This window comes from Oculina patagonica, chromosome 2 (assembly GCF_052425735.1).
Source record: "Oculina patagonica isolate OP01 chromosome 2, crgOcupat, whole genome shotgun sequence".
Lineage (NCBI taxonomy): Eukaryota > Metazoa > Cnidaria > Anthozoa > Scleractinia > Oculinidae > Oculina > Oculina patagonica.
In genome coordinates this window covers 37,002,094-37,020,613 of record NC_135759.1, presented here as the reverse complement: position 1 = coordinate 37,020,613, position 18,520 = coordinate 37,002,094, and the positions used below count along the sequence as shown (strand labels likewise).

General features: G+C 37.2%; 2 protein-coding genes across 3 annotated transcripts in view; both read right to left on the bottom strand.

Moving 5' to 3' along the window:
• Positions 1-602: 602 nt before the first annotated feature.
• On the bottom strand, positions 603-7,209 carry LOC144644558 (uncharacterized). Its single transcript, XM_078504074.1, has 5 exons — positions 6,915-7,209; positions 6,130-6,186; positions 4,221-4,398; positions 2,144-2,274; positions 603-1,515 (listed from the first exon to the last, which is right to left on the bottom strand). Exons 1-5 carry the CDS (start codon positions 7,062-7,064, stop codon positions 1,333-1,335), a joined length of 699 nt encoding a protein of 232 aa, XP_078360200.1. The 5' UTR covers positions 7,065-7,209; the 3' UTR covers positions 603-1,332.
• Positions 7,210-8,047: 838 nt separating this feature from the next.
• The window catches only part of LOC144644557 (putative dTDP-glucose 4,6-dehydratase), a 32,896-nt gene continuing 22,423 nt past the window's right edge, over positions 8,048-18,520 (bottom strand). The window contains exons 7-14 of one of the 2 annotated variants that reach the window (XM_078504073.1): positions 16,103-16,194; positions 15,937-15,998; positions 15,003-15,055; positions 14,288-14,414; positions 13,853-13,938; positions 12,760-12,873; positions 9,247-9,348; positions 8,048-9,105 (exon numbers count right to left, since the gene is read on the bottom strand). In XM_078504073.1, coding sequence (XP_078360199.1) covers positions 9,046-9,105; positions 9,247-9,348; positions 12,760-12,873; positions 13,853-13,938; positions 14,288-14,414; positions 15,003-15,055; positions 15,937-15,998; positions 16,103-16,194 — 696 coding nt within the window. In that variant the 3' untranslated portion in view covers positions 8,048-9,045. The remainder of the gene's footprint in view (positions 9,106-9,246; positions 9,349-12,759; positions 12,874-13,852; positions 13,939-14,287; positions 14,415-15,002; positions 15,056-15,936; positions 15,999-16,102; positions 16,195-18,520) is intronic. The other variant, XM_078504072.1, reaches the window with a different exon arrangement.

The following is an 18,520-nucleotide window of genomic DNA, read 5'->3' as shown; positions in this document are numbered from 1 at the left end:
GTCCACAAGGTCGCAGGGTCTTGTGCCGGAAAATCAGCTTTGCCTCAAAACGCTTCCTTTCCATGCGCGTTTGTGGCGTACGTTTTGATTTGTAAATTTTCAAATACTTTGATCACGCGCGCGTGCTGATTTCAGTTAGATGGCATTTCACATTTTCCACTGAAGAAGGGGCAGTAGCCCCGAAACGTATGGAAACAATATACTACCATCAAGCGCATTTTTCATTTTTCATTTTAATTATCATTTTAAATTCACTAGTTATATGCGCTACACAGTCACACGAAATTTCTTTAGAGATTTCTATTTTACTTTATCTCTAGGAGGCAACTTCACTAAAACTCAACTATTTCATATATTAACACTATGTAAATTATATAGATATCACAAGTAATAATAAACTAAAAAAAGATTGTTTACATATAATTATTTGTCAATGACTGTACATTGTACAAAAATACTGCAACAGTGTATACACTGGAAATAAAACAAAGTTGCATATGACTTATTAAACAGAAATGAGACATTGAAAATGACAATTTGACCACAACGGTGACAACAAAAAAGAAAAAAAAAGCAAACACACAATTGAAGTCCCAAATGACTTTGATTTTCAACAAAAAATAAATGACATATTTCCCTAATCTCTATACGGTTATTTAAAAAAATGTTGTCGGATCCAAGGGTCAAGCTCACACCACAGGACCAAATGGTAGTCTGAGGATGGTTTCAAATTTCACAGGCCAACCAGTCGGAGACACTGTTGTAAAATCCCCTGAAAAGTGCAAGGACATTCCGACTAAATTGTCCAAAAATTTTGGGTTAATTGAAACATCCTTGGTATTCATTAAAATTTTGCATAGAGAGGGAAAAGAAATCAACAAGGCTATGTTTTACACATGGAAGTACTTGTTTCAACCCTCAAGCGATCTTTTGTTTTTGTTAAGGCTTTTTTCTTTCTTATTGTGAGAGGCTTGGGGTTTTAATAAAGTTTGGCTGAAGTTTGCGTGTTTAATTGTAGCATGCTCCTCTTATTCTACCCATTCCGCCACATGGCCTTTTTGCATAGGCTTAAAGCTCTCATTAACAACTTTTTTTTGAAATAGCCATATCTTTGAAATAATCATGCTATCAAAAATATCAGAACCCTTTGACCAGTGTATTTTTTTTCTCAAAAAAGAAATTCGTTTTCCTTCTACCGTGAAAAAAGCATCATTTCTTTATGACTGCACAAATTTAACAGCAACAATGCACTGCAAACTACACTTAATTGATAAGCAAAAATACAAACACTGAGGCCACGGACCAGGTGTGTCAACAGCTAGATCAGCTTGTTCACACCACCAAAGGAGCCTTGTCATGAGTTGACGCTGTTTGCTCTGCAAACATAGGCTGTCCATAAGCACCTGGAGGGTATCCAGCAGCAACTGGGGGGTATCCTGCCTGCATGGATGAATGTGTGACCATGACCCCAGGCGCAACCATTTGTGGTTGTGCTATGATCACTGTGGGTGCATCCTGTAAGAAGCAATTTGTATAAAAGTGCAATGATGATCAAATGGATTTGAAACATTAAATATGAGACAACAACCCACATGGCATCGTTTGGTTAAGACTGATGTAAAATCTTTCACTGGCAAAGTTTGCTTGTATTTCACTGTTGCGTTGCTAGGGACAGGGGACGTGGGTGGGGTGGGGTTCGGAACCAGACAGAAAAGGGGCGAGAATGATAAAGGATGAACTAAAAAAGGGGGAGATGAAAGGAAAATAAATATAGCTATCCTTTCATGTATGGAATATCACTACGATTTCCATTCTAAATCATCAGTCGAAGGAATTTTCAAATCTGAGTAAATAAAGAATCCCACTTGGCCTAAAGAAGGGCTCATTTCCATTAAGGTCGTATCCCTTCCCTGGCAAACACAGGACAAAATCATGAAACCTAAACCAAAAGCAATGCATTTAAACCATCATGGGGCTTTTTGGCATATCTGGGTGTTTTTTGGCACAGAGGGGTCTTGGAGTGACTACAGATTGCAATTAGTGATTTGGCATTCAAGTGAAGTTCAGTGTGCTCAAAATTTATGCTGTTTGCACAATAAGTGCACTAAACTAAGTGAATCATACAGGAAAATACTTCACTTACCGGTGGGGCACAACAAGTTGCAGCGCAACCCAAAATGGATCCAGCAAAGGCCAAACCAGCACAACAATAGCAGAAAATTAAGACTGCAAGCAAAGCGACTGTGACGGTATCCAGATAATCGCAGTTGCTAACTGGAATAGATAACAAGTATAAAATACAAGAATAAGTGACTAATGACTAATGCTTCTGTGGTTAAATATGTGTCCAGAAATAAGAAATGAAGTTTTGTTTTAATTAAAACAAAAGAAATATCCATATGATGTGTCATGACAATGGCTGACTACTGGTAAACGTTCAATCTGATATGCTAACTTGCAGCTAGGCAATGGTTTTTATGTGCAATATGGCTTGTATACCCAAAAAGCTCTAAACACACCCTAAAGGATGGGCAATGCAATTCACTGGAATCACCGTAATGACTGGTCTCATGCAAGGGAAACAGTTAATTTTATTGCCTGAGAATATCAATGCTTCCTGAGGTGGAAATTAACTGGTTTCCCACGCATGCAGGGACCAGATTTGTTATATAGCAAAACATTAGACTAAGAGAAAAACACTAGTTGTAATAGATTTTGCAATGTTGCCCCCACAGAGACATTTGGCAGAAAACAGTTTTATTGTTTGATGTCACATAGCCAATAACAGCGCAAGCTGTTGGGGAAAAATTTCCAGTTACCGTAAAGTTCCGTGTATAAGCCGCACCTTTTTCCTCAAAATTTTGGTGAAAAATCGGGGGTGCGGCTTATCTACGGAAACATCTCTGGTTGGAGTTCCCAAAGGCCTAATTAGTATTCATAAAAAACTTTTCAAAACATCACTGAATAAACATATAACAACCCATAAACTTTGTTGTTGTTCACTGCCTTTTCTTTCCTCTGCAAAGCTGTTTGCAGTGACGCCTGCCGGTCACTTCAAGGCATCTCTTTCCGCCAAGATAGCCGCAAGTACTCACAAGACAAAAAAATGCCCGACCACTTCACTTTTTTATTGACCTTCACAGCGATTTATTTTTTGGATTATCAGACTCCTATTCTGCATGAAGTTTTTATCCTGTTGTGGGTAGCAGTCTCCAAAAATCTTAAAAAGGTTGTTTCTTCCGAGAGCCAAACCGAAAGAAAGAGCCGCCATGTTTGTTTTCATGCCCAGACTCCTCTCTTCATTTCAAAGCTTGGCTACTAAGCATTCATTCGCGTACGAATTTCATTGAGTGTTCTCGAGTGTTTAGAAGTGATTATCTTGTAAAAATGATATCAAGAGAGCATCTCAAGTTTAAGATATTGTGAATTCAAACTAAAAAAGAGGTATGACAAGTGAAATTTTGCTTTCGTAAGACTTAAATCATATTAAACTTTGCAACAACCTCCGTGTCAGTGTTTTGAAACCGTGCTTGTTTGCCCTTGTTTGTTTATTTACCAATAGCACTTCACTTGAACTTCAAACTTTTTTGTCTCTATTTTGTTTTTCTTCGAAATTTGAGTTTCCATATCAGGGGTGCGGCTTATCTTACAGGTGCGGCTTATACACGGAACTTTACGGTATATATCAATCTCAATTCAGTGCAAGGACTAAACTGATTTCACTCACAACTGAATCACTCAGTGAGATGTGTTCACATCTTTTTTTTGGCAGCAATGACTATAAATTATAACTATATAAAGCAATTATAGGATTTGATTTTGTAGTATCCAGGAGACTCAAGATCAAAGGGTTATAACAATAAATACCTGAATCAGCCTTAACTTGATAGATTTGGATATCAGGAAAACCTCAACCAGTAATAATTTCCACTTAAAAATAATTGTTAAGTGGTGTTGAGCATTACAGAGACCTTCCAAGGGGTAAAAGCGACAAGGGACATGACCCTGAATACTGGTGACACAGGAACATTTAATAGCAGGAAAACAAACAGCGACATTTAAAGCTGCTGGCTAGGGGACATCAATTCTCAGAAACATGCAGCATTACGAGAAGGCTACCCCTTTGGAAGGGTGGCCATAAAGTGACTTGTCAAGACCTCAACCTTGGATTACTGACATAACCTATCTAGATAAACTTAATAATAAAAATTAAAACGTACTGTTATAAGTCTCAGTATCATAAGGATTTCCTGTATCACAAACGCAAGTGTTATGCACAGTCCTACAGTTTGAGGCATTAACTGCACCATTCCAGAATGCCAGGGCAACAGTGACAACAATAGATGCAGCTGCCGTTGTAATGGTCATGATAATGTTCAGCACCAAAAATGTAACCATCTGAAAGGAATAAATCAGGACTATGTAAAATTCCTTACAAAATCTTTCCAGAAGACATATGCTGTGATCATGGCTACACAAAATTCAACTGTGACAATTGTTTTTCATCAAGACTTATAATTTTGTGTTTAAAAGGACAACAGTGACTTGTGGTGCCAGCTGAGATATCCATATCCAAACCTTTTAAGGGAAGGTAAGAAGTTAAACTGAAATTTTCGTTTCAGCATATGGTTTAGGACTGGCACTAGCTAGTTATGCAGTACAGTGCCAATTACTAATGATACTATACTGGACGTTCCATCTGGCCAAAAAATAAAAAAAATACTGTAGTGCTTAGATCCCAGGAGGGGTACTCCCATCAGTGGGCTATATAGGTATGTGCCGCAGGATAGGGTATGGTTTTTGAGGTTCTCGGTCCTTAAATAGGGTATCATTTTTTTCCTTTTGGCTTTGTGTTCCCGGTGTAATCCTTAGATAGAGTACCTAAATTCTATCAGCTAAAATAAACACCCAGCTAAACGAAAAAAAAAAGTACTTTAAAACTGAACGTTCTATTAAAGAATTAGTAAAGTGATTTTATAAACATTTGTGTTTTGCCCTGTGCGGTTAGCTGTTATTTGGGTCGTCACGGAATGCTTCTCCTCCCCTTGAATAGGGTGTCATTTTTCGGTTTTGGGACTTAAAAGGGGATCAATTTTCGCTTTCTTTATCCTTAAATAGGGTCAGGGTTTAAGAACATTCATGGCACACCCCTATCTGAAATTTACGGGAGTACCCCCTCCCCCCAGCTTAGACTTACTTTAAGACTTACTCCTTAGAGCAGTGTTCTCCCTAGGTATTTAAGGCCAGGCGGGCTGCCTAGCTTGATTCACAGGAAAATCGTTGCCGCCTGGCTTAAAATTGAAGATTAAATACAACGTAACCTTTATTTGAAATCTGAAACTGAGAATTCCTATTAAGAAAATAAGAAATCACTTAATTAAGTCAATGAAACTGGATGGTTTTTATTTTGACAAAGTTCTCTCTCCATTAATACGATTATAAAAGTGATTTACTCTCGCATTAATATGTTCAAACCTGTGACCCATTCATTTTGTTGGACGGCTATCTTTGTCAAATTGTCACAGAAACCACAAAGGAACTTCAAGGTGTCATACCCGGGATACTAAACGAAATTCCCGTGTTCGTGGAAAGAATGGTGAACTCAGTTGACTTGGGTTGCTCGGAACAGAAACAAAAAGCTTCTCAAAGCCTGGCGCAAAGTTAATAAGTTCATTTCTTACTCTGGAAAAGAGACAGAAAAGTGATAGTAACGTGGGGGAACAAGTTCCGCAAATCAGGTTTTGACATTTGAAAATCACAGTCAGAATACCCCCTGGCCTTCCCAAAGTCCTAGGGAGAACACTCTAACAACACCTTCTTTATCCCCAGGACCTAATAAAACCCTCCTGGAAGGTCACTGGAAATTCTGAGGGGGGTGGGGTTATACTCAGAGATTTCTGAGGGGAGGACAGGGTTCACAGGCAGCTTCTCTTCCAGAAGGTAAAGAAACATGAAAAAAATTAAAGCGACACATGATTGACCCGAAGTATGAATTACCTACATATGTTGTTATGAAAAAACAAAGATTCCTGAGGGGTAAGGGGTGCAAACCAAAAACTTACGTACGACGGTAAGGGGTATGGATATTTTCTGGAACCAAACAATATAACAATGATTCATATAACTTACACAGCACTGATTCTTTGTGATGCCTGCAGCAATTCCGAATGCCCCAGTGATCAGGAACTAAAAATTAAAATAAGTAGTTAAATTGTAAATTAAAGGTATCACTGCTTAAGAGCGTTACAGTTTCTTCTCAATCTCGTACCTTGAGTCTTTGTTCCTTATTGCTCAAGCTTGATGAAACAAGTGGCTCTTGAAAGTTCCATTGAAAAATTGATTTTGATCGGTTTCCAAAACAGTATTAAAATGGTCAGAAGTAAAACACCAATAAGTTTTGTTGACTCATGCTTTTGAGTGCTAGGCAGTGCAATTCAATGGGAAGTCCAATGGTTGGTTTCTTCTACATAATGGCTACGCTGCGCATACGCACGTAGCCACAAAAAAAATCTCGAGAAGGCTTTTCGGAGTCTTGTTGAAGAAAACACTTATTCATCCTTTTACAACATGGAATCGTGTTTACCATCTTAGCTCATCTTTACAGTGTTTATGAGTTTTCTATGGTCTTGGCAAACAATTAAACTACTGGTCCGTGGAGCTCTAAATTATATACAATGCAATTTATAAACGAGTGCACGATTTGCGCGAAGAACCCGGAAAAAGTGTTCCATCTAACTATTATAAAAATCTGAAATAATAAGTTCGCTATTATCAACTTTGTTACAAAAACAATTCAAGCAACTGTTGCATTAAGAAAGCACTTGTCAATTAAAGAGCTGCCTCGAAATAAATTTAAACCTCGCTGTAGACTATTTTTCAAAGCAAACAATCTTTGCAGTAAGCAACATACTCACCGGGAATCCACCCCAGTATGGCGTCTGCGAGGTATTCATGGAGCCATAACTCGCAAAAATAAACGAAGCAATTATCAAGCCTACAGCCAAAACGAGCTGCAGAACACCGATAGTGATGGAAGTAACAGCATGGCATTTGGTCATCCCCATTTTAGCTGCTGGTCGTCGTTCTTTAAGCGTTTCAGGACCGAATCTTCGACGCAAACTAATCTCCCGAAGTGCGTGCAAATATTTGCGGGGATCATTTGCGGGGATTATGCTTTCCTGGAAAACACGTGACTAGATCACATGGCTCTTTCTAAAATAGTAGTCACGCGAGCTAAGTCACGCGATCTTCATTTCGGAGCGGAAAGTCGAGACTGAAATGGATTGATGTACTAAAATCCCCTCAAAAAATCGAAACGAAGCCACCGAAACGAGCAAAATTAAACAAAATCAACGAAACATGAAGCAAAGTCATTTTCATTAACCCTTTGAGCCAACGGAAGTGTTATTCGGCTAAACCTGAGCGATATTCAGGCTAACCGGAGTGCAAGGTTAGCCAGGTGCCTGCACTATGGTAAGACCCTGAATAGAACTGTTACTCCACAAGTCCAGTTAGCCTGAAAAACGCTCAGGCTAGCCCGTTTACAGTTAGCTGTCAGTGATGGCAATGGGTTTTGCTTGTTTCGGTAATTTTGTTTCGTTTCGCTCGTTTCGGCGAAGCTCTAGGTGGAAATGAGTGACATCCACCAAAACCCATTTTTTTGGTCTAGAATGTTTGCTCTGAAGGTCGCGTGATTGATAACCGCAGTAAAGCGAAACTCATTCGCCCCGATTGTACAAAGAATAAACTACGCCACCGCACAGCATAGTTACGCATAGTGATTTACCTAGTGGATACTCACGCCTTCACTTACTGAGTTCTTATAAGTTTGACCTGTGACAACCCACCATTATAGCTAAACGTATTTGCACAATAAAATTCTTATAACTCTTGTATCCTGACAACTGTTCCCCGAAGGGCAAATTCCGGTTATATTATTGCTAAATTTCTCAAGCAAAACTTTGCGCAATTACAGACAAACTGAAAAAAATAAGGCTAACGTCAAGAAAAAGTATACAAGGAGTTTGTTCACAGGTTTCTAAGAAGGAAAGAGCCATTAACTAAATGCAGTCATCATCTGAAACATACTCCACCTGGGTAAATCTGGTCAGGGCTGATGGAAAAGTTTCAGGGATGTCACGTGAACCGGCGCACGATATTTAATGATCTAGTTTGCTAAAGCGGCTTGGCGATAGAAAAAAAGAATTAATTCAAAGGGAAAAAGTATTCTTTTTATTTTCTTTATTCACCGCGTATTTGTAATTTTGTTGTAGTCCGTGAAACCACACCCGGTACATCGAACAATCTGAGGCGAGTTTGTCGAAAATAACAATATTAGAAATAAATTAATTGCCTTGAAAGCTAGAAAAAAAATTATCCGAGAGTCAGTAAAATTAAATAAGCATTACAAATTTGTGTCGGTCGCACAGAAATTAAGGTTTAATTCGACCTTCTTGAGAAGATAAACGTCAAATGCCTTAATCCATTCCGCAAAAATTTGATAATTTTGCTGAGATTTCGTTGCCCATTCAAATAAAAATACTTGACACGTATACTCAAAGACCTCGCAGTCAATAAAACTGTTCCTGAGATCTTGACTTAGTCATGGAGACTGTCTTAAAAAGTATCTCTTCTCAGTTCTGACTTGCCGAAAACAGTCGGAAACCGCTCGGAAACTTCAACGAGAAATTGGCGAAAACGTCGCCTGTTACCTCGACTGCAAAAAAGCCTTTTTTTGTATCCACACAGTAGTGTTATTCTTCCGATTTTTTTCAAATTGAAGGAAATCTCAAAACACCAAGAAGTAACAATACAACAGAAAAAAGACAAAGAAAGTTTTAGATGAATAATGAACGGCAAACTTGAAAAAGTGACCACTTTTTTCTAGAAGCGTCGTCCGTGACGCACTGAGCTCTTTTAAGGTTTATTTCGAATTCGAGATGACGCAATTAGCGAACCTAAACTGTAAAAATTCTCTTGATTTCTTTCTATGCCATTCTCAAGTGGACTAACAGAGGGTTAAGATCAGCGTCCTGCTCCGGGACATCATCTCGGCTGAGCCAGAGAAGGAGGAAATAGCCTTGCCTGTACATAATCGTCAAGAACCTAGAAAATCAGTTAAAGAAACAATTAAGATGCTGTTCTATTATCACTGGAGGCGTCAATTCGATCTAAAAGCCATGAACTACTGTATATTGTAGAAACGATCAGGATATATTTGAGGAGGAAAAAATAAAAGCAGCTCACCTCTCTAAGCGCTTCCACAGTAAGTTCAGGATAATTATAGGTAAAACCTAATTCTTCAAGCTTTGATCCATTTATACACAAGTGATTGTCATACAGAAGTTCCTGTTAAAAATACATAATATAATACACTTGTTGGTTTTGGGGTAAGTCTGAATCTTGTCAGTGTCCAATACCACCGGAGCTTATCCCAGTTTCCGTAGCATTAAGCGACTAGCAGTCTAGATACAGGTCTATGCTTCGAAAGAGTGAAGTATAAAAGCAAATACTTAAATGAAAAGCTTCAAGAAATGTACACTTAAAAAAGAGTGATGCATGGTTGATACAGGCGCATATGCCATGTATTTCCTTTTTGTCTCGTGTCGTCATGACGACGTTGTCATGACGACACGAGATAATTCTACAGGGGGAGAACTGCATTCCATGCGTGTTTGCTTTCTGAGGCCGCCGAATTTTCCCGCCATGTCAATATTTTTCCCGCCATGTCGGGACCGCGGAATTTTCCCGCCATGTCAACATTTGTTTTGTGATCGAATGCCGCCGGAATTTCATATCAACGAACAGATAATGTTTCTTTACAAAGGTCGCAACTAACGCGCTGGTTTATCAAACAGTAAGTTAGGAGTATTTATTGTAAAGGGCTTATTATGTAAAAATACAGGCACGCTAAAAAGAGATGACGTTTTTTTCTGAACTTGCAGCAAACGAGCAAATTTTAAGTGGTCCAACAGACAATAAAAATGGAACAGAAATAAGGCCCCTTTTAGCTGGCAACAGTGTCTATCCGCTAACGAACTGGCTAGTGAAACCCTACCTGGACAGAGGACGCCTGACTCAGGAGCAGCGAAAGTTTTTAAACCTAAAGTTCGGTGCGCTACGATCTGTAGTGGAACGAGCATTTGGCATGTTCAAAGTTCGTTGGAGAATTGCGTTGAAAAAGGTTGAACAAAAAACGAGCATCCTAAAAAAGACTATGATTGCTACGTGACTTTTGCACAACTTTGTATTGAAAGGGGTGACCTTTGTGGCATGAATAACAACAATTTAATAACAGACGATAAACGATTAGATAAAGACAATTATTTTGATGCCAAATCTTTAAAAATGTCAACTGTGGCGTTTGTTTGTTCAAATCTTGCGTTGTGCTGTTTCATACTTTTTCCCACATTTCAATAAAAGAACTCTGCCAGTCTGGAGTCGTACTTTTTTGCCTTTCTTTTTTCAGGCGGTTCTGATTCATCGAGAGAAACATTTACACTTTCGATTTGCAAAGCCTAGTTTACACTCGGCTCTGAGGTAAAGGTAGAACTTAATGTATGACCGAAAGAGGGAAATTATATTTGATGAGTTTTCTTAGGATTGAAGAGCAGAAATGTCAATCTAAAGCGCAAAACATACATTGTTTTTTTTTTTTTATTTTTTTGACCCGAAGGTTGACCTGAGTCAAGAGGCACTACATGTAGCTTCATATATCCTGCTGTGAATTCCACGCTACGAACACAACTTTTGTAGACGACAACAACAGCATTTTCAGTGCATGAATGAAGCTCTAAAGAGGAATACACGTAGATGTGACGCATTTTTTTTCTTTAAATTAGCTGTACGCTTTAATTTTGGATATATTTGAGCTGCAGCCAGCAGTTATCAAGAAAAATACAGACAAGTTTTACGTTCTTAAAATAACATTCTAACCTTTGCCGACAAGATTGTACTGAAAATCAATGAAATTCATTGTAACTCAAGCAGAAAACGCGTAGAAGAATAATGAAATACACCAGGTTATTACAAACGCATAATACAATGTACTAACCGAAAGAGAGAAATTATATTGATGAGTTTTAGAACGGATCTGAAAAGCAGAAGTGTCTAATAATCAACAAGATGTCATTAGACGGACCTGCCTGTAAATTTTTCGTTGTCGTTGTTGTGCATATAACGCTAGTATACCGCAACTTAAATTGAGCGAGAAAAGCAGTTTTTAACATGAAGCTCTAAAATCTCTTTGGAGTGTCTTGTCTTGTGGTCGCTTGTAAAGTTTTAATTTGTGCAATTGTGAGATGTATCAGAATAACAGCTTCACTTTGCCAATTTAAAACATGTTTTAAAGAATAGCGTGCTTTCATTTGATATCTATTATTTTATCTTGAGAGTTTTGGAAAGTAGTTGAAAATCATTTCTGCTTACAACGCGTAGGAAAATGGTGGAGGTTTCAACAGGATATTTACTGTTACAACTGTATTTATAGAGATTACAGTCGTGGAATATAGCAGATATAGCTTTTATATCAACGTAACTAGTATACCTAATGGTAAAAATGTTGCTGAAAGAGAAGACGATGTAAATATCAGTTGTTCGATCTGTAAGCATTGTTCTTATCTTTGTGTAGACAACTTTTTTTAAATTTAGCCGCGGCAACAGATTGTATCGGGGTTAAAGAGGGATTGTAATCTAAGCAATTAGTTGGCGGTTCGGGATTGAATGTCAAAATTAATCTTGCACACATAGCACATGACGTTTGAACAAAAGGTTTGAATCGTTTAAATCGTTAGTCGATTGAATACCCAACAATTTTAAAGTTATGACCAGTTATGGTACAGCATAGTAAGCTCTGTGTAGAAGTTAAAGTCTCTCTTTAAAAGTGAGATTGGTGCGAGTTAAACACTACTACATAGTTTATTGCGTACGTTCGCGCGGAATCACGTGTCAAGCAAGATCGAATGTTTTCTATTAGGCAGAACCTAGCAGAATATTTCATTCAGTAGATTTCATCCAATAAGCAGGCCAGAGTCTAAGCGCGGGCCGGCCGAAAATAGCGAAGAAAATGACTGTAATTTACACGTTCTTCAGCCGCTGCGTTGTAGCTTTGGCGTTACAAAAACATTAAGACCGGCTCAAGAGTGACCAAAACCAAATTTCTCCTCACAATATCAATACTAAATCAGGAGAAGAGGTTATAAGAATTAACAAAATCATCACCACTCGCATGTCATTATCACTTAACAGGCTAAGCGTTCACGAATAAACACCCAAAGCGATATCTCATGCATATAGCGTGAAGAAAGCACATAGAAGTCATGATAGTATACAGTAGAATGTATGCTTAGTGAACCAGTGCAATAAAGCGTTTTTCCACAGCTAAGTATCTGTCTGTCATCTTTTTCTGCTGTTATTGGAGTCCTATAACTGATCAACGGCCAGATGCTGAAGTGTACTTTGAATTTTGTTTTTTTATGTTACATACACGCTTTTCAATTTTTGATATCTTTGCAAGCAATAAATAGACGTGAAAAGCGATCTCTTTTTTAAATAAATTCTAAAAAGTGACACGAGACACTAAGCCCAGAGGGCTTTTGATTCTTCTTTTGGCAAGCAAATTCAAAAGCACGCCTTCTTATATTCAACTGCAGGGCTGCACTGGAAACTAAAGAACGACTTTAATATTTAGATATTTCGCTTCAGAACAAGTTAGAAATTAATACATTATAATTTATCATAATGAAGTGCAACTTGACCTACCTGATCCAAATAAGGACTAAGAGGGGTAGTCTGAATACCATCCCTGTCACAAGCAGCTGACCAAGGTGCTAAGTGTTTTTCATTAGAATCTTCAACAGTACTGGCCATGTTCAACTAAAGAAAATAATATGTAAGTCAAGTTCTGAAAATAATTCAATTACAGTTTAAGGCGTATCCCCTAGTATTTATGTTTTGGAACATCTACGGTTGCTTCTTCTGCAAACAACCTTTTCTCTCCAAAATTGGGGTGACCGGCAAAAAGAGTGCACAGGGATCCACTCGAGGCAGAGCATTATGAACTACAATGTTAATAAGAATAACAATTTATCATGGTTTTAGCCCCTCCACGGCTCGAATTTGATTGACCAATAAAAAAGAGACAGGGGCACCCAGCGAGAACATTTTACTATAGTTGTCGGAACAGTACCGTTTTTACGTTATGAGTGTCCTATTTGTGCGTTTTAAAGCCTTATTTTTTGACGCTTAGAAACGTGTAACTTAGCTGAACGTTCAAACTTCAAAAAATTTTAGGGAGAGAAATATTATTACTCGAATTTTCGAGCCGTTGTTGCGTTTTCGAAAATCGTAGCTGGCCTTTTTATTATGCTTAAAACGACATTTTTTTTCTCTCCGAAAACAGAAGGCATTACTTTCCCCATGGCACGAAAGTTTGAGCTGTAGAAATCTTCAGATTTTCATCACACTTTAATCCGCAAATCGTAGGCGATTATAGGCCCAGGAGGACAAAACGGGGTCAAAACAAAGCTGTTCCACAGATAAGCTGTTCTTCATGCACTTCCCAGCTGGCTGAGAAAACGCACGATTTCTAACGAAGGAGTCATTAGATTTTCATGAAATTTTACATGTTATATATACTTTATAAAGCAAGAAAACTGCTGATTAAAAAAAAGCCAGCCAGATGGTTCCAATGTTTTTTTCTCATCCAGCTGGAAAGTGCATGAAGAACAGCTTTTCTGCGGAACAGCTTCGTTTTGTCCTCCTGTAGGCCTTCCAAACAGATATTCACCGAAACGTTCCGTTGAGTGGTCCTGACGAGAAAACCTCTGGTACCTGGAAAACATGTAGGACTCACCCGTGCCATATTGGACAACACAGTACCAAAGTAGTCATGTTGAATTCCAAATATGTCACACACAAAGTTTGTAATACTTCCTTGAGCTGAAAAAAAGAAGGTTGTTTTTTAAAATAAGATGTGCAATTTCAACACCAATCAATCAAAATTTAAATTGCACTGGACATATATGTGGCTGTTTCACTGTATTTGACTACTTTATTTTTCTTAAATTACTTTATTTTGTCTTGTTGGTATTGAACTGTGCTCACATCGTGGGTGGCTCTTCCTAAAATGTTCTGCAATTGGTATAGGATTTAATGGAGCCAAAACCAATTGTGGAATTGCACGCATTTTAGGTATCCTACTGATGAACGGTTACGGCAATAAGATTTTGTCAGGAGCGCCATTACGTTCATGGTCTGCCCCTTTATAAAATTCAGTAAAGAGCCTTACTGGAATCACTTTTGTCTGCCAAGTTGAACACATCCCCACTGTTGCCATGGCTGGTTAGGTGCCACAGCGCACGACACACATCAGTCACATGAACAGTGCTCATCTTCAGGTCCTTGGTCCACAGCAGCTAAATTAAAAAAAACAAACTTAAAACTGACGAGTCCATTTCCAGTTCAGGAGTAGATCCATATAAATGCTGTTAATAAGTTAATACATGGTTTAAAAAAATCTCTTTTACCAGCTATACAGAAAGAGAGAGGAGGAGAGGTCAGCTTCGAGCCAAAGTGGCGCATACTGCCGGAGCTTATCCCGGTTTCCTTAGCATTAAGCAGCTAGGAGTATTTCTACTCCCCCCTGGATGGGATGCTAGTCCATCGCAGGGAACCCCCCCAGCATTATATCGCCGGTACCCATTTATACACCTGGGTGGAGAGAAGCACTATGAGAGTAAAGTGTCTTGCCCAAGAACACAACACAGTGACCCCGGCCAGGGCTCGAACCCGGAACGCTCGCTCCGGAGTCCGGCGCACTAACCATTAGACCACCGCGCCTCCCACAGAAAGCTAGCAAGGAAACTGAGTACTCTACTCTGTAGGCAACAAGCAAGCAGTACATCAAATTAAGGAGAATTTTGGTACACACACATGTATACTTGGTTTTACGCCATCAAAAGATATTCATAGATCTATTTGAAACTTCAAGTGATTGTAGTTACCTTCATTTTCTCTTCCATTTGTTTATAGACAGCACCAATAATCAACCTTGGGGCTGGAAATTAAGAAAATGAAACATCTTTGTTGAAAACAGTCCAATAACTATAAGCTGATTAAATTCCAATGAGAACAGAGTGAAGGGGACAATAATATTATTATAGGTGGAAAAATTTAAGTAGTAGGAAGAGGAAAGGAAAGAAAGCAAGGGGTGGGTGAGGGGGTAGGCTTTGGTAGATTGTGCTCCTAAAAGTAACATATTATGCTACTAGCAGTGCTCAAAATTTTGCCAAATTATGCCAAAATTAAGCCAGAATTCCCAAATTATGCTCCTGATTTCCGAAATTATGCTCAAAAAATGGCGTAGATTCTGTACATAGAGGTGCGCAATAACGACACCAAATTATGATGTTTTTCAAATAAACTGTTGTTGTAAATTTATTTGTGTTTTATGGCAGTTTTTCACAGCCGTCAGCTGTCCAAATTAGCTGCTCGCATCTCTGAACCGTTTGTAAAATGCCTCCAACGACTTAACAATTACAATTGTATAGCTAAAACACGTATTGCAAGAACAAACTACCTAAATTTCATTTATTTCTGTAGAAAGTACACCATATTTACTAATTTTTATGAATTTATGCTCCAAAAATTACTAAAAATCGCTAATTATGCCGTGGCAGTGCTCGTTTCACAAATTATGCTTTTTAGCTCCAATTATGCCAAAAATTATGCTAGCACAATCTACCAAATCCTAGTGGGGGGGGGGGGCAATTAAATTACCTATTAATCCCCCTAATTTGGCTCCCCTCCCCTCCCTCCCCTCCACATAACATGGTAAGATGTGTCATGGCTTAACAATTACACACCAGGCAGCCCTTTGGCCAAATCTTTTCACAAATTCGTTTTTAAAATATCTTAAAATAATAAACTTTAACTTACTTAGTCCTTGTCGGTCAGCCAACCCATAAATGATTGCTGGTCGAACAATGACATAGTTTAATCTGAAAAATAAAGGTGACAAAGAAAATATAGCTGTTACAAATACCACTGACAAAAAAAAAAAAATATATTTAACAGATGTCTTTGATTTTATTTAATTTCATACCCTTCAAGTTTAGCTAATTCTTCCTCAACCATAAGTTTGTATTTTGCAATCTGTGTCCAAGGTGATGTTTTGCTGTTCTCACTACTTACACCCTGCCACAAGAACAAAACTTCATGTAAATAAACAGTCACTGTGGTACATTTCTATATTCCTTAGTAGCTTAACTGCCCTAACATCACTAGAATATTAAGGTTGAGAAACAATTTCCCTTGTTTTGCTTTTCTTCAAGGAATACATGTAGGTCAATTACAGTTGAAGCTAGTAGTAATGTACTACACTCTGAGGCAAAAATTTTTGCCACAGAGATTTAGTACATACTACTTCCAGTGCTGAATTTTTGCGCTTGATCTAAAACTGAATTTTTGCGCTGGACCTAACCTGGATTACAAGCGGAGCGTTTCATAGTATTTTATTTATAAAATGCATGAAACTTATGATCAAATATAATAAAATATTATATTTGCTCCTTATCTTAACAACTGACACAAGCCTGAAAACATTCTTATAATCTTTTTTATTTTTTTACTGGCCTGAATTCTAATCTGGAAATTAAATCTTGAATACAGTGCTGGCAATACGCGATAGCTTTTTTGGCAGTGAGACGGAGTCGAGCCGGGGATGAAAAAAGCGAGTAATCGCACAGGTGCTTGGTGGGAAGAGAGCTTTGCTCGATGGCACCTGTCAGCACTAGAAACAAAACTGAAAAATAGGCCTGATTTTTAAAAATGACTCCAAAACTGTAATCAACACTGGATCCAAGCGGAGCAAAAACCAACCCTAACTCAACCCTAGGTTCAAAATAAAAAAAACTTCTTATACTCTTTTTCAAAATTTTGGATACAGTGCTTTTCAACAAGCCGAGTTTTTATGCTGTTGTTATTATCATGGTAAATCTCTTGTACTGAATATCTGTTGTGAATTATCTTCTAAAACTGGATCCAAAAATGGATTTAAAATTGGATCCAAAAATGGATTTAAAACTGGATCCAAAAATGGATTTAAAACTGGATCCAAAAATGGATTTGAAAAATGGATTCAAAAAATAGAATCAAAAATAGAACTAAATCTTAGAATCAAATCACAGAACCAACCCTTGCTAAACCCTTTAATCAAAATAAAAAAATCTCTTATACTCTTTTTTAAAAATTCAGTGCGTTTAAAATCAACTCTTTTATTACTGCTTGCCTTTTCATATGCAAAAATCAGATTTGGTTCCCACTGTTATCATATTATTAATAATTAAATACTTCTTATCCAAGGTCATAAGAAAATTCAACCATTTATATATATATATACTTTAGAAATTTTTATATGGTTTTATGCGTTTTTTACTAAAAGTTATATCAGTAATATTCATACTAATTTAAAATATAATTTAAAATCATTATATGTGTTCTTTGATATCGCCCTTAAGGAAAAAACGCATAAAACCATATAAAAATAAAATCTCTTTGTAATATATATATATATGAATGATAAAAGATTTATAATCGGTTTAACCTCGGATAAAAATGATAGATCGAATGATATTAAAATAATTGCTAAAATCTTAGAAGATGAATTTAATTTCAAGCACATGGTATTTAATCAGCCAAAGAGTGTAGTTGTTATGGATGGTGGTGCTAACCCATGGGCTGATTATATTGAAGCATATTTTGATAATTATAAAGATACTAATTACGTAATATCAAATTTGTTTAATTTAGATATTGTCGAAATGCTTTTTGATAACGGCTGTAGTATTATAAATATTGATACCTTTTTTTATAATGAAGATCAATTGGATGAAAAATTAGTTGTTGATAAATTCAATGTTTTTTTAAAATGAGTGTATGTCTTAAAATATTTTTTGTAATCAAATACTGATTTATAAAAATATTATACTTAATATTTTTATTTGCATGTGTAATACTTGATAATTGATTTTGCCTCCTCATATATATCTTTCAAATCCTTCATTGGTATCCAACTATTAAAATCATCACTATATCCTTTCCACTTTACTAAAGCTTGTTTCTTCTTATAATCCCTCCGAATGACTTTATCAATACTGAAATACTTCTTGTTTTGCTTTCAATAGTTCGGGTTCATAGAAACTGCCTTTTATTTCTTCATTATTCAAATCTTTTAATTTATAAGTAATTGGATTAGTGTATTGTATCTTATCGATTGTAAAAATTTCTTCTGTCCAGTTTGGCGTGTACCCTTTATCGAAAATATTTCTTTTATACTTCGATATTCGAACCTTATCACCTATTTTGAATTTCGGTTTCTGTTTTGATGTTTTCATATCACCGTATAAATTGAAATATACTAAGCCTTCATTCTTTTTCCTCGATGCTTCTACGGGTGTCATTTTAATGCTTGAGTGTTTGGTATTATTATACTGTTTTAACAGCTTGGGTAGCATATCGAGGT

What these genes read in the sequence shown, in the direction of transcription:
- LOC144644558 (XM_078504074.1), bottom strand. Translation starts at nt 7,064, where the DNA reads ATGGGGATGACCAAATGCCATGCTGTTACTTCCATCACTATCGGTGTT. An exon ending in CATACTGGGGTGGATTCCCG is followed by an intron (nt 6,187 to 6,914) that starts GTGAGTATGTTG and finishes TTTAATTTTTAG; the next exon opens with TTCCTGATCACTGGGGCATT. An exon ending in CAACTTGTTGTGCCCCACCG is followed by an intron (nt 1,516 to 2,143) that starts GTAAGTGAAGTA and finishes TGCTTCTTACAG; the next exon opens with GATGCACCCACAGTGATCAT.